At 42.4% G+C, this 16,369-nt stretch overlaps 3 protein-coding genes and 1 long non-coding RNA gene across 8 annotated transcripts; 2 read left to right on the top strand and 2 right to left on the bottom strand.

Annotated features, from left to right (window-relative positions):
- Nucleotides 1-1,011: 1,011 nt before the first annotated feature.
- Nucleotides 1,012-3,614, top strand: ndufa13 (NADH:ubiquinone oxidoreductase subunit A13). The gene is made up of 5 exons (XM_062405184.1): nucleotides 1,012-1,171; nucleotides 2,108-2,186; nucleotides 2,280-2,351; nucleotides 2,464-2,533; nucleotides 3,374-3,614. Exons 1-5 carry the CDS (start codon nucleotides 1,078-1,080, stop codon nucleotides 3,491-3,493), a joined length of 435 nt encoding a protein of 144 aa, XP_062261168.1. The 5' UTR covers nucleotides 1,012-1,077; the 3' UTR covers nucleotides 3,494-3,614.
- Nucleotides 3,615-4,104: 490 nt separating this feature from the next.
- cirbpa (cold inducible RNA binding protein a) lies at nucleotides 4,105-8,798 on the bottom strand. 5 transcript variants are annotated; one of them, XR_009924076.1, is made up of 8 exons: nucleotides 8,650-8,798; nucleotides 7,854-7,987; nucleotides 7,635-7,741; nucleotides 7,338-7,485; nucleotides 7,047-7,236; nucleotides 6,887-6,945; nucleotides 4,424-4,508; nucleotides 4,105-4,339 (listed from the first exon to the last, which is right to left on the bottom strand). XR_009924076.1 is itself a non-coding variant. In XM_062403644.1 (7 exons), the coding sequence occupies exons 2-7, from the start codon at nucleotides 7,951-7,953 to the stop codon at nucleotides 6,420-6,422; spliced, it is 618 nt and encodes a 205-aa protein (XP_062259628.1). In that variant the 5' UTR covers nucleotides 7,954-7,987; nucleotides 8,650-8,798; the 3' UTR covers nucleotides 5,532-6,419. The 5 variants fall into 5 exon arrangements, 4 of the variants coding, with proteins under 4 accessions (XP_062259628.1, XP_062259626.1, XP_062259629.1 ...); XM_062403644.1 differs by lacking the exons at nucleotides 4,105-4,339; nucleotides 4,424-4,508 and adding an exon at nucleotides 5,532-6,433; XM_062403642.1 differs by lacking the exons at nucleotides 4,105-4,339; nucleotides 4,424-4,508 and adding an exon at nucleotides 5,532-5,976.
- Nucleotides 8,799-9,344: 546 nt separating this feature from the next.
- On the top strand, nucleotides 9,345-11,291 carry LOC133968921 (uncharacterized). The gene is made up of 2 exons (XR_009924154.1): nucleotides 9,345-9,731; nucleotides 10,501-11,291. It is a non-coding gene; the product is annotated as an uncharacterized LOC133968921 (long non-coding RNA).
- Nucleotides 11,282-16,146, bottom strand: LOC133968920 (midnolin-like). The gene is made up of 7 exons (XM_062405177.1): nucleotides 15,720-16,146; nucleotides 15,246-15,333; nucleotides 15,093-15,155; nucleotides 13,778-14,278; nucleotides 13,519-13,624; nucleotides 12,817-13,065; nucleotides 11,282-11,957 (listed from the first exon to the last, which is right to left on the bottom strand). The coding sequence occupies exons 1-7, from the start codon at nucleotides 15,926-15,928 to the stop codon at nucleotides 11,785-11,787; spliced, it is 1,389 nt and encodes a 462-aa protein (XP_062261161.1). The 5' UTR covers nucleotides 15,929-16,146; the 3' UTR covers nucleotides 11,282-11,784.
- Between the last annotated feature and the right edge of the window lie 223 nt (nucleotides 16,147-16,369).

Genomic DNA, 16,369 nt, shown 5'->3' with positions numbered 1-16,369 from the left:
TGAGGTAATATAACATTCACTGTCATCAGGATGATATATATTTTTTTTTAATGATGCTCATATGAACATGTAAGGGAATTCACTTGTGGAGTAAATTAGATCAGCATGTTAAGAGGTTAAAAAATGTTTCCATTAGGCATGTCCCAACAACTACTGAGAGGACAATGTATACCCCTTTGAGCACATAGATGAAGCTAATGTGGCTGTTAAGGAATGTAAGGCTGCTCGCAAGTGCGATGGAAACAGGAAAGGCAGGTTCATGAGATGATTAGGAAAGACTTCTGGAGATCAAGTCTATAGATAAGTGCCCCAGCCGACGACAACCTCACAGGCCTCTATACATTAAAATATGAAGCTCGGGAATGCAATCATTACACTTTATCTACTTAGTATCACTACTCACTTATACATCCGAGGGACTGTTAAATATAAGAATGTAACTGAAGGAGGCATTTTGCTTCATAACATGGACTTTCACTTTTAAGCCTTGAATTATATTTCTGGTTCTGTACAATTCATCTGTAGTTATACTGCAGTGGAACTTTGGATGAAGGAGATTTTAGCTTGTAATTAAGTATTTCATACAGTGGTCACATTTGTTTTGGTAAAGGATCTTAATACTTCTTCCACTGTCTCTAAGATGTTATCTGTTGCGGTTGCTTGGGACAAAATAACAATAAAACTGCTTCTGCATGCTTCATAAAACAGTTTAAAATGTGTCTCTATGTGGATACCTTAAAACTTATACTGTACTATACTAATAGATTTGTGTTGGCGCATGATGATGACCACAGTTGAAAAACAAAAGGAAATTAAAACTTCTTTAAAAAGCAGGTTCAGTGAGTTAAGGAGGAAGTTATTGACAAGTAATAATATTCCAAAGTGAAACTATTCAAATAGCAGTATTTTTCCATGTGTATAGTGTGTAGTGAAAGAGCTGGTGTGTTTCGAAGAAGTAGTTCTCACTCTGACCGCAGGGGGCGGAAGCTCAGAGCGCTGCCACAGCTTTCCTGCACGAGTGAACAAGAGCGTTTCTCCGTGACGTCAGCTGCGTGGTGTTTTGGAGGCTGGAGGAAGATGGCCGGCTCCAAGGTGAAGCAGGACATGCCTCCTTCGGGAGGCTATGCCGCGTTTGATTACAAGAGAAACCTCCCGAAACGAGGGCTTTCGGGTACGTGCACCTGACACTCAGTTTCACACTTTACACTTTGTACACATGTCCATACACAAGCTGGTAAAACACATGAACTGCCTGACACTCACTTCCCACACAGCAGCTAATGCTAACGGGTCAGCGCCGGTGGAATGGAAACAGCCGATAAACTGCTAAAATCGTAATATTAAAGCTTTTGTTGACTCTTTAATGGATAGTTGTGTCTCTTAACAGGTTACAATGAGACCATGTATACACAGCAATGTGTCTAAACAGCATTTCTGAACGAGTTCTTCTTGACAGTTAGCTTGCTAACTAGCTAATAGTGGCTCTATTATTGTATCGTAAATGGAACATGAGCTTAAGAGTTTATTATATGAATCCTATTTTGAAAGATTGGTGACTTAAGCATCAACTGCTCATTTAATGTTTTAAACCAAGAAAACCAATGAGATAAAGTTAATAACCTGGAACTGGTGCTCCACATGAATCTGTGACCCCTCAGATTCTGTGTCTGTACAGATCACCCACTGGATTAAAACTCTACAAAAAGATGACATGTTGACAGGACAAGGAGGTTCATAGAAACAGTCGCACAGTATTTATTAGGTCACATCTATATCTAATTGTCGGGGGGGGGAACAAATCCTCTCACAGGAGGGACTGTAGTCTGTCCTGTAACTAAGCAATCACACTGAACTAATTAAAAATACCTTAACAACTATTTTAGATAAATATATTTATCTTTGTAACACTTAGGGAGAAACTGGGGAATTTACAATGATCCTATTGTTCCTCTGTCATTAACTGGTATGCACATACCATTTCTGTATTTGTATATTGAGGTTTCTTTAGAATGTGGTTGAAATGAACCATCCTAAACTCAAATGTAAATCATCTGTGGTGAAATTAAATGTTGCACAAATTTTGACTCATTCATTGGGTCATCAACAGGATATAGCATGTTCGGCATTGGCATCGGCGTCCTGGTGTTTGGCTACTGGAGGCTATTTAAGTGGAACAGAGAAAGGAGGTAAGAAGACCCATTGGGTTCTGCTCTCAGTAAAACTGTGTGAACATAACAAACTAAACTTGGTGTCGTTGTTTCAATGTTTGTATTTCGCAGACGCCTGCAGATCGAGGAGATGGAAGCCAGGATAGCCATGATGCCCCTGCTGCAGGCAGAGCAAGATCGAAGGTGACCATTTAAAAAAGCACACACAAAAAAAAATCACAATTAGTGTATTTGTCTGTTGGAAAAACCTTTAGTGTAGCTGTTTATGTAATAGTTGCATTTCCTCTCTGTCCAGGACCTTACGAATGTTGAGGGAAAATTTAGAAGAGGAGGCGGTTCTCATGAAGGACGTTCCCGGCTGGAAGGTAAATCTCTGTTCTAGTGGCCCCCTAGTTATTTTTGTCTGAAAAGTATAAGTAAATAACGTTGTGCCAGGAGGTTGATAGAGTTATCACTGGTGTCATATTACATTACATAGTCCAATATAAACCTGCTGATCTGTTTTTCTTTTTGGTTTCCATGTTTGCTTCTAAAATACTTAAGTATTTCACCCCTCAGATCCTAACGAATCTTATTTTAGATTTTCATCTTTTCAACTTTAAGATAATGCTCTTTAAAAAGATGCTCAATTTTGAGTTAATCAACTTTAGCTGTTTCTATCGGCTGTAGCTTCATGGGTTAGTGTGCACAATATCTCAACTGTTGGGATCAATCAGTGAAACATTTAACATTTTATTCTGTATCTGTATTTTGACCTTTAGCAAATGTGGACTACTAAATTGAGCTGATCTGTGATCAGTGTACTGTAAAGGGAGTTAAAATAACACTACTGTATTGTTGCCATAAGTACTCGCTAGAAAGTCTCATTCACACAGATACATTTTCACCTTTCTTTTTATGATCATTTTTGACTCGCATGAGGAAGTATCTATTTTTCCACCTACCTATGCATGTACAGGTTGATCTGGTAAAGAAATTTCCATAAATTGCAGAAATGTATTTAGCTTTAGAGAAACTGATATTGAAAACAGGATTAGTGCAACAATCATGAATACCATTCAAATAAAATAGTGTTTGCAGAGTATGTCCCAATTTGTAGAAATGTTGAATTAATCCGTTGCAGTTGTCTGTGCTGGTCAATACAATGTCGCAATAAACCTGCTATCAGATGCAGCATTACGTCACTGTCTCTCCAACACCTGCAGGTCGGTGAGAGCGTCTTCAACACAGACCGCTGGGTGGCCCCTCTGACAGAAGAGCTGTTCAACCTCCGGCCCCGTGAAGAGCTTTTGCACAAGCGATTTGGCTTCTTGTGGTACGTGTGATCTCCACCAAGACTAAGTGTACCGAGCTGCACCACCTTCCTCAACCAGTATCAAGTGGACCTGAGTCCTCACTCAATTCAGCTTGTAAATTTCCAATATTAAAATTATTTTGTTTCCTGTACCTTATCCTGTTTTTTTTGTTATGAAGTATGAATTTCACAGGCTCCTCCTATGAAGGATAATTTCCAGCAACATACAAAACACTGCCAAAGTATTAAAGAACTTGTATTTAAGATCTTACTTTGGAAAAAAATTGAAAATAACTACAATTAAGACTGATAGGCTCAGATCTAACTGGACCAATATTGATGAACCACTAACATAACAAGGAGAGATCCATTAGTGATTTAAATTGCTAAAATTTCACTTTTGTAAATTTGCAGTTATTAATTCTGTGGTTCAATGTCTAAGTTTAACAGGCTACTTTTAACAGTTCCAGTAAGACTCATGAAGTTTGTCTTCAGTTGAGTCAGGATTTTTAAACACTACATTCGACTTATTACAAATCAGTGTTTTGAATGAGAATTAGTTGAGTATTTAAATCTAATCTCACGATCCCTTAGTGTAAACCAAATACACAAATTTGAGGTGACATGCAGAATAAAACGCAGTTTTTTTCATTAAGTTTTATTGATGTTCAGATACAAAAACTTAAAATGGCAGAGTAATGCACGTCTTGTGCACCAATTTCTTGAGATGGAAAAATACTCTCATGCCAGAGAATTCGAATGTTGAGCCACTGTGAACACAGTTGTCATCCCGCCAACATTTAATAACCATAAAGGCAATGGCCGTTCAGCCGGCTCCATCCATGTAGCCACTGCATACATCTGCTGCAAGGTGGCCCTGAAAGAGGAGTAAATGAATTCAGTAACCTTCCAGATCTTTATGCAACAATATGGAATAGTTGTAATTTAGTACATGACTTACCTGATCAACTGCATTATTGCTGAGCTCTAAAGCTGCCACTTGAGCTGTGAGGGGATCCAGTGTTGCCTCAGACCATATGTTCAATCTAAAGAGAGATTAATAGGATTAAGTCTGGCAACTGGTGCTTTTGAAGAAGACATAAAATGTGCATGCAACACTATTCATGAGTCTGAAACTCACCACTTATTTCATATGTAAGGGTGCAAAGAAAAACAACTGAAGTCTAAGACACCTTACACATCAAATAGGACTGCTGTGGGGCATTACTGGAGCGAATTGGAGGACTATGCAGTGAACAGAAGTGGACTGAGCACAGTGCTACCCATGACTTAAGAGGCCAATGCTTTTTGTGGACGAGGTGGAGCTCTGAATTCCCGGAGTGTCACAGAGGAGCTTCCCCCCCTCGAATGAAAATTTAAGTGTCAGAAGAGGACATGGCATGTTGGTAGGCGACATCTGAAGCAGAGGACTAAAACAGCGACTTATTTTGAAGGTATTCATGGAAACAATGAGAACTGAGTTTGAAGGATGTGAGCAAAGCAAAAGGAGATTTTTACCTCACGTGCATTGGCCTACTTTCTCCACATATGACCTAGGCAAGAGAGCAGCTTTCATCTGAGGAGCACTTGTTGGTAGACGCAACACTTCGCTCTCCAAGGACTTGTAGGTTTTTGAAGTGGCTGACCGCTTGAATGTAATGAAGCATTAACATGACCAGATACCAGCTGACGTTTTCCCAGCATTTCCATGTGCCACTTAAAGGGCTATTTAGTCAGACGTCTTAACATCTGTTTTCTATGATTAACATATCTGACTAACAAGTTGTTTGAGACTCTCAGAATTCACTGGGCCAAAATGCAACTTTTATGATCTTAGGAAATTAGACTGTCAAGTGAACTTTTACAAATTTCACCAAAATTGTATTTTTCAAGACAACGTGAGACTAAACTGCCAATTTTTATTTTCCCTACAGAGACATCCATATTTAATGTCAGTGCTTTCCGCAGGTGACTTGATTCTCACGCAGCAAATTACATTAACACACGAGCCTACAGCTCTCAGCTTTACTTCCCCCATGCGATAGTTTCGAAAGGCAAAAGAATCAAGATTATTTTCCACAGTCTGTTTAATAGGCTCCATGAAGCCAAACTGACAAAGAAAAAAAACGTTGATCATACAAAGAACATAAAGTACAAAACTGTTCCCGGTTGAGATATTACTTTGGGGAAACGAAGGTACATTTTTCGATCACTTAAACAAGATTAGTCCATTTTACAGCACATTTAAAATGCAGATGTTGAGCACAGAAGATACCTTGGACAGACTGTAGCATGCTGCAATTTGCAACTTCATGAACAGCCGGCCACTTCGGATGTGTAGTTCACCAGTCTGAAAGGAATTCACTCTTTTGGGAAATTGAACACACAGGAGCCTCAGCTAAACTAGGTTTGATAGTAAAAAGGAATTTAGCATCAAATCCCCGGTCTGTTCTACAGTTAAGGGATCTCTTCTCACTCAGTCCAAATCCTGACAAGTGGTAGTCGAGTCAGAGACTGAGAAGGGAAATGAAGTACAAAAACAAAAAGGTCAGATATTTCAATAAAAAAAAAACTCAGAATCATATCAGGAAACACTAAATGTGCTGGACAAGGAGTCTACAGCGACTGTAGTGGCTGTTCAACAAGAGCCATGTGGAGAGCTGTCTGATCCCCAAAATGGGATATAGTACTTATCAGATTACAGAGATGCCCTTTAGTTACGGTCTTTTGGAGGAATAAAAGATGCCCAATCAAGCATGGTTAGAGTCTGGAACTGCAATTTATAACATGGGTTGTTAAGGAATGACCAAAACTCATGGCTACATTGTTTTAAGATAATTGAGCTACTACAACAGAACTACAAAACTAAGGTCAGCAATAACACGTGGACATTTTTCTTGAGGAGCGCATCTTTGAAATACAGCCAGCCAAGTGATGATCTTGAATCAGGGAGACGTTTACTCGTTTGTAGCTGAGGATAAGAAGTGGGCACACAGGTAAAGACACTGAAAGTTCCAACACTGGAGTCTCATAAAATCCCCCTCAACCCACCAGTCCTAAAACCCTCCCTCATTCTGCTGGCCTAAAGGGTTCCATCGGCTGAGATACGAGCAATGTGCAGTAAATGCCTCTTAAGGCGTTTCAAATCGGCCTGGTTAGCACAGTGGGATGGGGCTAGTAAGATCGGCCATCAGTATCAAGCGAGACATCAACTTGGGCTCAAGTATAAGACTGAGGGGCATACGCAATGCATGTCTTCACATGTTGGGGCTGTGAAACTGCTGTAATACAATGTGGATGTATGATGAGGATTAAGAAATCCATTCTACCAACTACATGTGTAACTTCAGTGAATCAACGTGTTTAAAGATTGAAAATGACAGCCCCAACACAATCTACATAAATTCATATCATTCATGCTTACCATAGCTGTCATATCCTTCACGGTAGGAACCAGAGCGATCGCCATATCCACTCTGACCCCTGAAAATTCAGAAACAAGTTGAAATCGATTAAAATTTAATTGAGCAAATAATCACCCATACAATATTAACTTGTTTTCATTCAGTGTTTCCACAACTTACCTATTTTCTCTGTAGCCGCCGCCGCCACCGCCGCCGCCTCCTGATGAGTATCCGCCACTCCTGTAGCCGCCACCACCGCTGCTGCCACCAAAGCTCCTCTCTCCGCCGCCACCACCACCAAAGCTTCTGTCACTGTAGCTCCTGTCCCCATATCCCCTGTCGCCATTGAAGCCACCACTTCCACCGAAATCTAATGAAAAGATAATCAATAAGTTAGTTGTGACCAAATAAATAGAAACAGATACTCAAATAAATTTGAATTAATCAAACAAAGAGCGCTGCAATACGCACTATCTTCTCCTCTGGAGTACCCTCGACCGCCCCTCCCCCCCCTGGAGTTTGTGAATCGGCCACCTCGTGGTGCTGAACCAAAGCCAGTCCTCTGGCGTCCACCTCCCTTTCCCGCTTCGTCAACGCGAATCGCTCTGCCATCGAGAGTCTGAAACACAAATCCCTCGTTAATATCTCGATGGAAATATAAAACACTGAAACGATGGATGAAGCGGCTCAAAAAAAAAAAAAAAACATTATAGCATTTTTATATAAAAATGTTATACACTGATAGATTAGAATGAGAAAATGATTTACCTTGCCGTTCATTGCCTCCAATGCATCTTTGGCGTCCTCTGCGTTGTTGTACTTAACAAAGCCGAAGCCACGAGATCTTCCGGTCTCTTTGTCTCGGATCACGTCGACTAAAAATATGGAAACGATCAAAAAAAAATTAATGCAACCCGTTAAAATACTCCATCGTGTCGAGTGGACTGTGATTTATCAATGGGAAGATAGAAATGTAGGAGGCGCTACCTTTCTCCATGTTTCCATATTTGCCGAAGGCCGCACTGAGAGACTCCTCGTTGGTCTCGAAGCTCAGTCCTCCGACGAATAATTTACCTTCGTCCGACATTTTTATGTGTAGTTAAAAAACACACCAACAACACCTACAGGCACAGAGAACACACATTTGTTAGAATGCCGCTACTAAAATAGACTTCCGTGTAAGTGGGTCACTGGTACCGTTACACGAGGTAAGGACCACCCCTCCCTGCGCAATCGTGCAAAAAGTCGGGCGGTTAACGCGGCGTCGAACGAAACCATAAATAAAATCGCTCAATTTCATTTAGATTCGTCGGAAAAAAACAATTGGCTTGTTGGCGCATAGTAAGGCTTTGGGCCTACACGCATGCCTCGGCTCAGTTAGCGGATCAGCTATCATCTTCTCCTGTGGGCGCCATTTTGTAGCGCCGAGCTGATGCGTCCACTTTGTTTCACGGGCCGCAAGTTACCGCTGCCTCATTCTCAGCCTTATATAACTGAGTGATTAGCATGTTTGTAGAGATTAGCGGAATAAAAATGATATTATATTCATTACAAAAGAAAAAGAGAGCATCGTTTTAACACGGTCGAAAAAAATCGTTGAAGGAGAGGGAAACGCACATTTTTTCGTCACCATTAAATTATCGAGCTTTGGTCTCGAGGCAGGATTTCTTTAAACAAATATATAACCATCAAGCAGAATACACGACAACTCGCATCGATATTTGGACGTAACAAAGACCGCAAGGAGAAATGTGCGCATCGTCAAAGTTTAAAGAGCATTTACCGTTTCTATGTCAGGAGTGGAAGGACGATCAGCGGAGCTGCAGGTCGAATGAGGGAGAATGGAAGCGGCGCTCCGCTTTTCAGCGCTCACCCAGCTCTCTTCTTCTGCGAAATTCGACACCTAACACGGCGACTCTACAGCGCCACCTACCGACCCGGCTGCTCTAACCGCCACGGTTTGGGTGGGGGGAGCAGAATATCTCCTCTGTGATCAATGATATGTACGATGTGGATTTTCAACAAAAACCCAGTTCACCTATCTTGTAAATAATGACAGTCAATAATCTCTTTCTCCGTCACGGACAAAAATCCTCACATGAATCTATAAGTGGCATGTGTAAAAAAAAAAAAAAAAAAAAATATACAAAGGAATTGTTTTGCTCCCTTTCGCTTTCATACAAAGTGATACAACACCTAGGATCCCCAACATAAATATAAATAGCTTTTTATTGATGAAAGCAGATATACAATTTTATGAGAGGAATTCATTAAGCACACTTTTCTTCGGATTGGCCGGCGTTCCTCGTAGATGTAGATATCGTGGAGGATCGTAGGTGTTTAATGCACTAAATGTAAGTCGCTTTGGATAAAAGCTTCCGTTAAAATGGCATGTGATGTGAACAAGACGCATCTAATTCGACCGGTATCTGTTGATTGCTCTATCTCTCAGGAATCCTCTGAACCGATGTGGGGACAATGTGAACACAGAGTCACAACAGCAGCAGACATGTTTACGTTCCGCAGCACACGTACAGCACGCACGCGTGGACACCGTGCGTGGATCGGACATACCCGGACACCTTACTTATTGTGCTGATTTGAGCAAATTTCAGCCATGAACTCCACAAATACAAACAGTTTATTGAATTAGAAAGAGAGAACACTCTGGATCACTGTTACACAATAGTCCACCGCGGTGCATGATGGGACATTCTGACCAAGCCATGGCCAACCTGATTCCCGCCAACAGGCAGGAAAAGAAAGCTCGCTTTCTCTCTGTCTCGCTCTCTCGCTCTCTTCTCTTTCCCTCGTTAGGACTGCACTGACTGACTGCTGTATCCATATATCTATGGCTGTATCAGGGTGAGTTACAACAACGACAAACCCTGGTTCACAACCAAGCTCACACAGTGAAAGGGATAGTTCACCCAAAAGGGGAAATTCACTCATTATCTATTCACCACTATGTGGATAGAGGGCGGGTGACGTGTTTAAGTCCACAAAACCCTTTCAAGGTTAAACAGTGCAAAAGCTTAATCCAATATATTTGAATTAACTAGTGACCACGTATAAAAACAAGAGAAAATCCTAAAATGCCTCATGGAATGTCATTCAAGTGCCCTTCAGCCCCAGACATTTAAGTTCGACAAATAGTCGTTTACACCATGTTTTCAGCTCAAATGTCTCTGATACCCTCCTCTGGAGCAAGCATTCGTGCATGGATCACAGTAGACATTTAGGCTAAAGCATGGTATATATTATGCTGTTTCGAGTTGAATGATCTGGGCTAACACACCACAGGAGCAGTATGAAGGTATTTTCGTTTATTGTTTCCTGTTGTTTTCTTTACGTTTGAATAATCTGTACCCCAATTCTTTCAATTGTATTGGATTTGGCTGTAATGCTGTTTACCCCTGAAACTCCCAAAGTGACCTCAAGTGGACTAAAACACTTGACCTTCCCCTCCATTGGGATAGTGGTGAGTAGATCAGTATTCTGAGAACTATCCCTTTATGGTTGATGAAGGAGAAGGCATTTAGTAATGGGGATAGGTTTAAAGAGTCCAAGTCCAAGTTTAGAGATGAACTTCCAACATCACTCTATGCTAACGTCTCTGCTCATGTCTGAACAGGGCTCGGACAGATCACAAACCTCAAACCTTCAACCCCCACTCCAGTAATTAATTGTGCCTTTAACCAGCTGAACCAGTTTTACTGTCGTTTTGAAAGACAATGGTCTACACCAACAACAGCTCAGCAGGGCGCAGTGACTCTTCACACCTTCCCCCTCTACCACAGTGTCATCCCTTTCCATCCTGAAGAGGGGAGTCAACTAGCTCCTCAGGAGACAAACCCCCCACAGAGCAGCTGCTCAGCTGTCTCCAAGGTTCACAGACATTTTTAACACCTCACTGGAGACATGTTATATGCCACACTACTTCAAATCCTTCAACACCATCCCCAAAAAAACAAGGACCACAGGACTTAATGACTACAGTCCCGTTACCCTTACTTCTGTGTTAATGAAGTCTTTTGATCGCTTGGTCTCTCCCACCTCAAGGACATCCCCAACCCCCTCCCAGACCATCTGCAGTTCAACACTTTCGCCCCCTGCTCTGCTCCAGGGGTGAGGAATAACTTGAATGAGTCCTGGGCATCTGCAGTCTCGGATTATAATTCATCTTGAGTTTATGAAAATTGCCTGACATTTTCTGCAGATGTTCTTCCATTGCTTCCAAATCATCACATGCTCTAGGAAAGTAAATGGAATATTGACCTAATATGGATGTGTGATTGTGTTAATTGTGGATGGGGAGTAATCCTGAGTGAATTAACATGAGAAATGTTGCTATCAATGACAAAGAGCAGTAGATGTATAGGCTAATAACAAAAGGACTTGATAAATTCAGTGAGTTCAGGTTTTCACACTTCTTCCTTTATTCCTTGCATATTTTTTCCTTCTGACAATAGCATGAGCAAAATACTTTGAGCAACATCGTCTACATAGGTCAAAATATACAGTTTACATTCAAGACATGTATAGTTAAGGCATTTTACACATAAAACACACACAACAAGAGGTTTGTCCAAACAACACAGACATATAACAAGACAAAAATTACATCTAAGCTTTTGTGGCATATGCTACACAACAAAGTCATGGTCGGACATGAAAATAAGGTCAGTGTGGCGACAACCACAGGAATTTAGAGTCCTCAGATCTTTTAATAGTACATTCCTCAGAAATATTCAAAGTATAAAATCAAAGCACAGAGCCTCTGGTCTTTTTTGGGGGGGAGTTTACTCCACTGTTATGTCACCTGTTACACAAATGTTTTTCAATGTTAGTTGCTTCTTCTTTTCAGTAAGCTGCCACCGCTGTCACAGTGAGTGGACCTCTCGTGTCCGGTTGTCTTTTAGGGGTGGTGTTGACGTTGTTGGTACGGGTGAGAAGTTTGTGGGAGGTGCAAGTTCCTCCGAGACCGTCTGCGAATGCGCCGCTGATGCATCAGAGACTGGAGGTGCTCGAGCTTACACTGCAAGTTTTGATCCTCCTCTGTGGATGAGCGCGGGGCGGGACCCTCCTTAACTAAAGGACAGACAAGAAATAAACTGTCAAACATACTACTCAAAATCTAAGATGTCTTTAAGTGGTTTCTGCCTTGAGTCATCTCATCATGAGAAATATGTTGATGTTGGAAGAGTAAGAAGTGGAGAAAATATCTTTCTTTGATATAGAATAGCACACAGGCATGCTCTGCTTTGAAAGTATTCATGGTAAATGAAGTTCCAACGTGTAAGCCCAAGAGACAGAATTAATCAATTGATAATGAAAGCAATCAGGAAATAATCTAAATAATTTAAAGGCATATTGCAGGTAACTACAATGGCTTATAGAGAGTGCAGACCACCACAAAGACTCAACAGTTTTTTTATGAAACCCCCCTCAAGTTCACTAGATGTGGATATTTATTTGGATTTGCCCACACTCATAAAGATCAGCCCCCTCAAGCAATGTTAAATTAAGTGAAAAAACCCTCTTACATCCTCTCGGTCAAAGAGAACCTAAAACTGAAGTCAAACTTGTATGGTTTACTTGTAGGCTTCACCCCACATACATGACACCGAGGTCACTAAGGTTTACAGTTCCCCCACTCCTCTGTGTGAATAGCTATTTGAAAATTAGCACAGCACTGAAACTTTGGTCAGTGTCATGCAAACCTCTTGAACCTCTGTTGTGAAGGGTTGGATTAAGACTCTCTCTTTGTTTGTATGAACCCTTATATCTGCCGTTGTCCCTGAGCTGGCCTGTAGGGCAGGCCTTTACATTTTGACTGTAAATATATGTTGGAATCCCAATAATGAAGTCTTTGGGGTTATTCCCGCAATATTCAATGTCACAATTGCTTGTTCTCTGTGTTTTCAACATTAAATCTGGTCAAGCGGACCTGGAGCTGTGGTGCACTGCTGTGCCCTCTGGGTCCCTAGTGGTTTGGCTCTTGCTCTGCTGGGCCCCTCTGCTGTGAGCACTGGCTGGACTGGGTTGTTTAAAACGGGACAGTGGCTCTGAGACAGGGTGGGCGGTGCCCCCTGGTGGTGACAGGCGGCTCTGAGGAGATCGCTGAGGATCTGGAGGATGATGCTGACTCCACGGTGGCGATGGCTGATACCAGTCTGACTGTGAGGAGCCAGACTGCCTGATGGGCAGAGGAGAGGAAAGAGAGAGTGAGAGCCTGATATGGATGAAAAAGAAAAAGTTCAAACCAACACAGTGGAGAACTGAGCTGCTTTGTAGCAGAGGAGGTTATATTTTCAACCACATTGTTTGTTTGTAAGCAAGATTACACAAAATACTATCGGATTACCACAACATTTGGAGAGGGCGGATGTTGTATAGGTAAAGATAGAAACCCATACAGTTTGGTCAGGATCCAGGGTTTGCTATCCCTTTCTTAACAATTGTGAGATCAGGTGCTTTCATAATTTTCCTGGATTTATCAGAGAATAATTATGGTTCTTGATGAAAAAAAATCTGACATGTTTAAAGACATGTTAACGTTGATTTCATAAGAGGCCTGTTGGGCCTTGGTAGAAGGCTCAGGCTTTACTGTGTGTTGTGTTTTCTGCTGCTTCCACAGAGAGAGACTTACCAGAGAACGTGCCGGAGAAGACGCCTGGAGAGTGGCTCTCAAAGCTCTCTATGACTGCTCCTGGCTGCTTGCTCAGCTCTTCAGCTGAAGACGTATGATCACTAGTCTGTGAAAAAGTAAGAGGGAGAGTTTATCTCTTGGTTTCACCATCTGTTAAATAATGGGGAACAAGAAACAACTGGATGTTTCCTTAACTTTTTTACAATTTTATTGTGAAGGATATGTTATTTACTTCTGCAATTGAATACGTGAAGCTAACCGTTTTGAAGGTTGAGGCCGGTACTGGGCTAGGGGGTCCAGGACTGGAGCCGGTCGGAGCAGGTGAGCAGACTGGTGTGGCTGCTGGTTGAGGACAGCCAAGACAACCAGAAGGCAGAGAAGGATCACAGGGAGATGTGTGTGTAGAGTGACAGGATTGAGGTAGAGATGAGCGCTGTGGGCAGTTTACATTAGGGACAGTGGTGGATGACTGAGAGGTGGGAGCTGTTGTGATTAATGAAGTTCTGGGTCTTTGAAAGCTGTGTTGGATCGGGGATGTAGAGTCAGCAGATGGAGGTGAGGTGGTTTGGGGAGCAGGTGAGGTAGCGGAGGCAGAGCCAGGGTGGCTCATGCTGCCAGTCGTCTGCAGGACTCTCACGCCCCCGTCCTGCTGCAGCTCCTTCACATCCTGCGCCGACAGCTGGAGCTGCACGTACATCACATGAGCACCGATTCCCAGGTTAATGGTCAGAGGGGAGTGTCCAGACAGGAAGTCACTGATCTGCACGATAGTCAGGAAACAAACACTTCAGCCGGTGACAGTGAGTTTGGGTGAACTGACCACACCAGGGGCAGATATAGAATTTTTCGAAATCAGGGGCCTTAAAGGGGGCAAAATCATTCACAGTCAATTATATGTCCATCATCCATGCACAACTCCTGATTCAGTAAGCTGCACTCTAAGGTCATGCCTTGTTTACATTTAGCTCTGTAGTTATTAGCAGAGCCACACAATTGAGTATATTTTGAAAATTGTTCCTCAAGACAGTCATTGTTAATGTAACACTAAAACTAATTATAGAGGGATAGTATAAAACAAAAACTGCAGGTCAATTCCTAATCATAATTTAAATATGATTTCACACAAATCTTGACAATTATGCTTTTGCATTAACTTTAAGCTGCATCACCCTGCTATACGTCAAATGAATGGTTTAGGTTAGCATGAAGGTTTGGGAATGGAAGTCAATGCAATGTTCTAATAAGGATAAAGCTGTGCAGGCGTGTGGGTGTGTGATGTTTGCAGAATGTAGGTTTGCACATTTCTCCCCATTTTTCCTGTACATTCTCAGCTGAGCGGACATGATGTCCACTTTGGTCCTTTAGATTATAGTGTATCGACACAAAGCAGCCATGGTTTTAAATTTGGAAATGTGTGAGGTATTTTCTGACCTGTCTCACAAAATATGTGACACAAATGCATAGTTGGAATTCTTCAAAGGACATTACTGTTATTTCTGCACCACATTCAACAAGTTGTCTTACTAACATTTGCAGCATACGGTGGCCCTTTACATTATACATCAAAATCTCACCTGAGATTCGGTTAAACTTTCCAAAACGTCCATCACAGTCCTCTCAGCCCTGGCAGTGGAGCACTGGCAGTAAAAACAGAACATTTCCATGAAGCCTGATGTATGTGTGTAAACGTTAGTTGACAAGTGAAGGATGTGCATCGGTTGACTTACGACTAAACCAGCTTCGATGACAGGGACCAGTGTCAGTTTGCTGCCATCTGCTACTCCCAGCTCCTGCAGTCTTCCTGCGGTCAGCTGCCTGGTTCGTAATATTGGTTTTATTGTATGTATGGCAATTTGTATTCATCATGTGGACACAGTCTCTCTCACACACACAAACACACATGCATGTCTCTCTATAGTTGTGAGGACACCTATTGACATAATGCATTCCCCAGCCCCTTACCCAAACCATCACAACTAAATGCCTAACCAGTCCCCTAAACTCTAACCTAAAACTGATTCTAACCCTAAAGCCAAGTCTTTACCCTCAAACAGAGATTGAATTTGAGGACCAGACAAAATGTCCTCAAGTCAGAATGTCCTCAAGATTATGCTTAAGAACCAAAATTGGCCCTCATAACTAGCTAGAAACACACCCACACACGCTTAATGATTTCCCAGCATGCAGGGTCTGCAGCCCACCTGTCTTTATGCAGCAGCACGGCTCTGTTCCTCTGCAGCCGGAGCCTCTGGGAGATCCGTGTCCTCAGCCCCTCCACGGTCTCTCCCCGGGGGACGGTGAGCTCCACCGGGCTGCCGGTGGTGGAGGTGATGGACAGACGCATGGTGGACGGACCGGTGGAGGCTCCTCCGGCCCCGCAGCCGTACACATCCCTCCGCTGCTCTTCCATCGAGCTGACAGTTCTGAGACCTCCCAGTTAATAAAACCAGACTCTGGTCCAGGATCAGCTCACACGGGATGAGACAGTGTTTCTATTCTGGGTTGTGATTCTCATTCCGCCGTGAAAAACTGTGACGCGTCTTTAAATGTCTTTAAAAAACGAGGATTATGGGTCGATTTCACCGCAACAGTTTCTCTTCCTGTCTGACAGTCGCAGCTTTACTCCACCGAGCGTAAAACACCACAGCCAACTCCCTGTAAGCCACGCCCGTCTGGGCAAAGAGCCAATCAGCGAGAGCCGATGGGACAGTCAGCCTGTATTGTCCAATCAAAACAGGTTATTCCCGACCTGGCTCCACCCTACTTTGTGCCACACTCACCATTCATAAATGATGCAATGAACACAGCACAACACATTTTGTACAGGATGTGGAAATGTTAGTTCTTCCAC

Source organism: Platichthys flesus, chromosome 14 (genome assembly GCF_949316205.1).
Source record: "Platichthys flesus chromosome 14, fPlaFle2.1, whole genome shotgun sequence".
Classification (NCBI taxonomy): domain Eukaryota; kingdom Metazoa; phylum Chordata; class Actinopteri; order Pleuronectiformes; family Pleuronectidae; genus Platichthys; species Platichthys flesus.
The sequence above is the reverse complement of the archived record's forward strand: the minus strand, read 5'-3'. Positions and strand labels throughout refer to the sequence as shown.